Below are 5,478 nucleotides of genomic sequence, written 5' to 3' on the forward strand. Positions count from 1 at the left end.
ATATATATATACATATATACATACATACATACATACATACATACATGAATGTCTACCTACCTATCTATCTACTTACCTACCTACTTACGTACCCACCCAAAACCTACATACATGCATACATACATACATACATACATACATACATACATACATACCCTGTTGTTGATGTTGAAATTCCAATGAAGGAGCCTTGGATCTAGGTTAGAAACCAGTTCTTTCTCTATTGGCAAGAAATCTTGAAATTAAACTGAATAATGATACACACATACACAAACACACACTTGCACACACACACACTTGCACACACACACACATCAGTATTTATACATATGCATACATACACACATATACATACGCATATATACACATAAAACATATAACTGGTTTTTATACAGTTTAGTCGAACAATCCTGTACCAGTTGTACTCCTTCAGCCAATCTGAAACTATTATAATTTAACTTCTTTGATTACATCCCACCTGAACTGATTCTTGTTTTACTTCACTAAATGACTTACCTTTAACTCTCTCTGTTTTAATACAACTGCCGTTTGTGCTTCCCTCAATAAATTGTCGATGTCTGACTTCTTCTTCCCCACGTCCTCTTGTATGTTTGATAGTTCTTTCTGTTTTTGACACACATGCTTATTTAGGTCTTTCACTTGCAAGGCCAGGATTTCACCCTTAAAAATATGCATATATAATTACACATACATACATACATACATATACATACAGCAATGTAACTACATACATGCTGTTGGTAATTTTTTTCCTTCTTTGGACTTTTCCCTTTTCCTTTCCAATGAAGAGCTATGCTTGATTTGTCAAAAACCCTCTCTTCTTACCAAGCACACTCTAAGATGTAGAACAGGATATATATCTTTTACTGGGGAAGGCTGGTTTATGGTATTACCCTGCATTTCCCATCCATAAACTGTTTACCTTTATGATGTATTGTCAGACCCTGAAACCTGTTGACTTAAGACCTCTTCAAAATATATTGGCTGACCTATGGTTATAGTAGAAGACACTCACCAAAGTGGCATGCAGTGGGACTGAACCAGGAACAATGTGGTTAGGAAGCAAGCTTTTTACCACACAGCCATGTCTGTGCCTGGGTTGTAAAGATAATTTATGAACACCTGAATACTTTAAAAAGATATGTGTATTTATAATTATACAGAAATCAATTGTTCTGATCTGTCAAACTCCCATTTCAAATTATGTCTTCATCTTTGTTTTTAATCAATAAGTCCTACTCCTTGTATTACCCTGTCCTCATTCCCATCCCCACCTCTGAATTCCTTGTCTTATTTACCAAAGGCATCAATAATGTCAACATTTGACAACTGTTTAAATATTGGGGATTGATGGCATTTCTTAATGTCTAGTTTTGATGTGGGAGTAACGAGGTAGGAGTTGGAATGAAGTCAATAAAAATGAGGAAACAGAGGAGGAGAAGAGGGAGGACAGGAGGAGGTGGAGGAGATGGAGGAGGGGAGGAGAAAGACGAAGAAGAGGAAAAAGAGGAGGAAAAGAAGAAGGAAGAGAAAGAAAACGTAGAAGGAAGAGGAGGAGAAAGAAGAGGAGGAGGAGAAAGAGGAGGAAGAGAAGGAAAAAGAGGAGAATGAAGAGAAGGAGAAAGAGGAGGAGAAGGAGGAAAAGACAACATTACCTCCATCATATCATCACCAAAAACAACACCAACGGAAACAATGAAAGCATCAACACCCCACCACCACCACTACACCATCTGTTTACATTCTGAGTTCAAATTCCACCGAGGTCAACTTTGTCTTTTACCTTTTTGGGGTCTTTGAAAATAAGTACCAGTTGAGCACTGGGATCAATATGATCAACTTGCCCCTCCTCTAAAATTGTTGGACTTATGCCAACTTATCATTATTACTGACTAAGGTGGTGAGCTAGCAGAATCGTTAGCACGCCGGGCAAAATGCTTAGCAGTATTTTACCTGCCTTTATGTTCCGAGTTCAAATTCCTCCAAGATTGACTTTGCCTTTGAACTTTTCGGGGTCAATTAAATAAGTACCAGTTAGTCACAGGGGTTGATGTAATCGACAAATCCTCACATCCCTCAAGCTACCCTTGTGGCAAAAATTTGAAATAATTATTATTATTATTATTATCCACTGATTGTTGTTGTTGTTGTTCCTTTATGACAGCTGCCAGTTGATGATGCTGGAGTGGATAATTCCACGAGAAAGACTTTTGAAATAAATGTAATTTGGATTATAAAGAAAACCGATTAACATTTTAGTGACAAGTTCTTCACGGTGAAATAGGTTAAGAATTCTATGAAACCATTTAAAGCATTTAACAATGGTTTCATTTCATAGACAGACACAGCTGTGTAATGACACTGCTACAACCGTTGTTGTTGTTGCTGTTGTTGTTGTTCTTGTTGCTATGCTGTTGCTGCTTACAGTTCTGCAGTTATTGTTGTTGTTCCTGTGCTGCTGTTGCTCTTCAGTTGCAATTACTGCAATTGTTGTTGTTGTCGTCGTCCTCCTCCTCATCATCATCATCTTCATCCTCATATTCGTCTTCATCATCATCAGCCTTCTTCTTCTTCTTCTTCTTCTTCTTCTTCTGTTGATGTTGTTGCTGTTGCTATTCTGTTTTTGATGTTGCTATTATACTGGGGAGATAAGGTGGGATGGTAGTGGTGTTGCAGTTGTTGCTGCTGCTGCTGCTACTGCTGCCATTGCTTAGCCTCCAAAGTAAGGACCCGATTCAACTGATCAGACCCTAACTTGGGAACTAAGCTACAAACACACTTCAACAGTTACTATACTGTCTTTACTTTAGCACAAGGAAATATGTTCTGTTTATCACATGTGATATCCAGGACATATTTCCCTGGCGTCCATGCATCATATATGATACACATTCCCAATTTTATCTGTCCCGTTTATCACATTTGATACCCAGGACATATCTCCCTGGTGTCCATGCATCTTACATAATACATGTTCGCAATTTAGCCTGTCCGGGACATATACATGGGATACATGTATATGATACATGGACATATTTATTTCCCTGGCGTCCAAGCATCATATATGATACACATTCCCAATTTTGCCTGTCCTGTTTACCACATGTGATACACAAAGCATATTCCTCTAGTGTTGTAGGACTGCAGCCATACTGGAGCACTGTGTTAAAAACATTCAGGACAAAATTATGAAAATGTTTTGCACAGGCAAAGATTTAAAACATAAAGTAATCAAAGGCTCACATTATCTAATTAATAAATCATTCAAAAAATGGTTAGGAAAAAAATGTCACATAGTAAATGTGACAATAAAACATCGCAACAAATGCATCAAAAGTGCATGAAAATGTGTGTAAGTGTGTATATATGTATGGGTATGTATCTGTATGTGAAAATATGCATAAGCTTGTATATATGTATGTGTGTGCATGTGTGTGTATGTGTGTTGTGTGTGCATTGTGTGATTTTGTGTGCATTGCATGTTTTTTGTGTGTATATGCAATATGTGTATGATATAATATGAAGTATTGTAAAACTTATATAACTGCATCAAGCCATGTGATATGAAATAAAGATCCATGCAAGGTAAGCCTCTATGTTTATAAATGCTATATAAAAAATTGGTGTGAACACAAGCAATATGATATGCAAAAGATATCAAATATTATGTCATGCAATAAATATACATGGAAGAAACATTAAATAATAATGATAAATGTGATGCCCCAATGTACATGTATGTATACATGCACACGCACACATGCACATACACACATATGAAATATCTTGTATATACACTCACCTGCCTCTGGATTTAAGGAAAAGAAAAGTACAAAAATAGAATTTAAAAATAAATACATGAATAAATGATAATTTTATTGTATCAAGAGATACAGGAAGACATAAGAAGCACAAACATCTCAGCTCAATTTCACCCCATTTTCTCTGAAATATTTAGGGACTTTTGTAAATTACTTAACAATAGCAAAAAATATAATTTTGTGGATGTGTGGTAAGAAGCTTGTTTCCCATCCACATGGTTCCTGGTTCAGTCCCACTGTGTGACACCTTGGGCAAGTGTCTTCTATCTTAGTCTTGGGCCAACCAAAGCCTTGTGAGTGGATTTGGTAACTGAAACTGAAAGAAGTCCATTATATCCATCCATCCATACATACATACATATGAACAAGAAGACTGAGAGCTGGCAGAATTGCTAAATCATACAAAACAAAAAAATGTTTTGCATTATTTGCTCTAGCTTTTTACACTCTAAGACATGCTATGTTTTGCTCTCTAAGGAACAATGAAAGGTTAAAAAGTAAATAGTCTATACCTGTTCTCTTAATTTGCTGATCTCCAGTTTTGTCTTTTCTAATTTTCCTCTAGAATTTATCAAAGACTTTGTAGCTTCTCTCTCTGCCTCAGATGTCACTGTCAGCTCCCTCTGCACCAATTGTAGTCTATAATTAAAGAAGAAAACTGTTTCATATATTCATTTGTAAATTTTTTGAAAAAAAAAATGGCTGATCATTATTACTTCATAATAATTATTTGGGCATCCAGCTGTAGGAACACTGCCAGATCAGACTGGAGTCTGGTGCAGCCTCCTGGCTTCCCAGACCTGAGTCGAAACATCCAACCCAAGCATGGAAAACGGACATTAGATGATGATGATGATGATGATGATAATGATGAACCACAAAGCCAGTAGGGTACAAGTTAGTTGATTTTATCAATCCCAGTGTTTGATTGGTATTACATGTTGTCTGCCACAGAAAGATGGAGGCCAAAATTGACCTTGGTGGTATATGAGCTCAAAACATAAAGAGCTAGAAAAACTGCTGCTAAGCATTTTGTCCTACATACAAGTATTTCTGCCAGTTCACCACCTTATTCGTCGCAATATAATAGTTTGTATTCTGTACAATATTATTCAGTTATTTGGTGAGCTGGCAGTATTGTAACTATGCCAACCAAAATGCTTAGCAGCATTTCATCTGTCTTTGCATTCTGAGTTCAAATTCCATCAAGGTCGACTTTGCCTTTCATCCTGTTGGAGGTGATAAAATAAGTAGTAGTTCAATACTGGGGTCGATGTAATCGACTTACACCCTCCTCCAAACTTGCTGGCCTTGTGCCAAAATTTTAAACCAATATTATTCAGTTCTTTCAAATTAAAAAGACAAAAGAAAAAAAAAACAGAAAATATTTTTAAAAAATCAACATGCTTGCCTTTGATTTGAGGTTTGGATTTTACTATCAAGCTTTCGAAATTCCCTATCTTTTTCAGTAATGATCTAAAATAAGTACAAATGGTACATGGTTTAAATATGATGAACAACAACGACAACAACAACATCATGGCTACTGAATAAGTGTCATATATTTCTACAGATAAATTCCTCTATTTGCATAATATCGAGGTCTCTTTCTTTCTTTTATTGTCATTCCTGTCAA

The 5,478-nt window shown here is 36.2% G+C and overlaps 1 protein-coding gene across 1 annotated transcript in view; it reads right to left on the minus strand.

The window, feature by feature from the left end:
- The window catches only part of LOC106873177 (uncharacterized), a 49,830-nt gene that overhangs the window by 15,154 nt on the left and 29,198 nt on the right, over positions 1–5,478 (minus strand). The window contains exons 21-23 of the mRNA XM_052975349.1: positions 5,254–5,318; positions 4,355–4,481; positions 517–681 (exon numbers count right to left, since the gene is read on the minus strand). Of these exons, the coding sequence (XP_052831309.1) occupies positions 517–681; positions 4,355–4,481; positions 5,254–5,318 (357 nt within the window). The remainder of the gene's footprint in view (positions 1–516; positions 682–4,354; positions 4,482–5,253; positions 5,319–5,478) is intronic.

The sequence above is a fragment of the Octopus bimaculoides genome, chromosome 21, assembly GCF_001194135.2.
Source record: "Octopus bimaculoides isolate UCB-OBI-ISO-001 chromosome 21, ASM119413v2, whole genome shotgun sequence".
Lineage (NCBI taxonomy): Eukaryota > Metazoa > Mollusca > Cephalopoda > Octopoda > Octopodidae > Octopus > Octopus bimaculoides.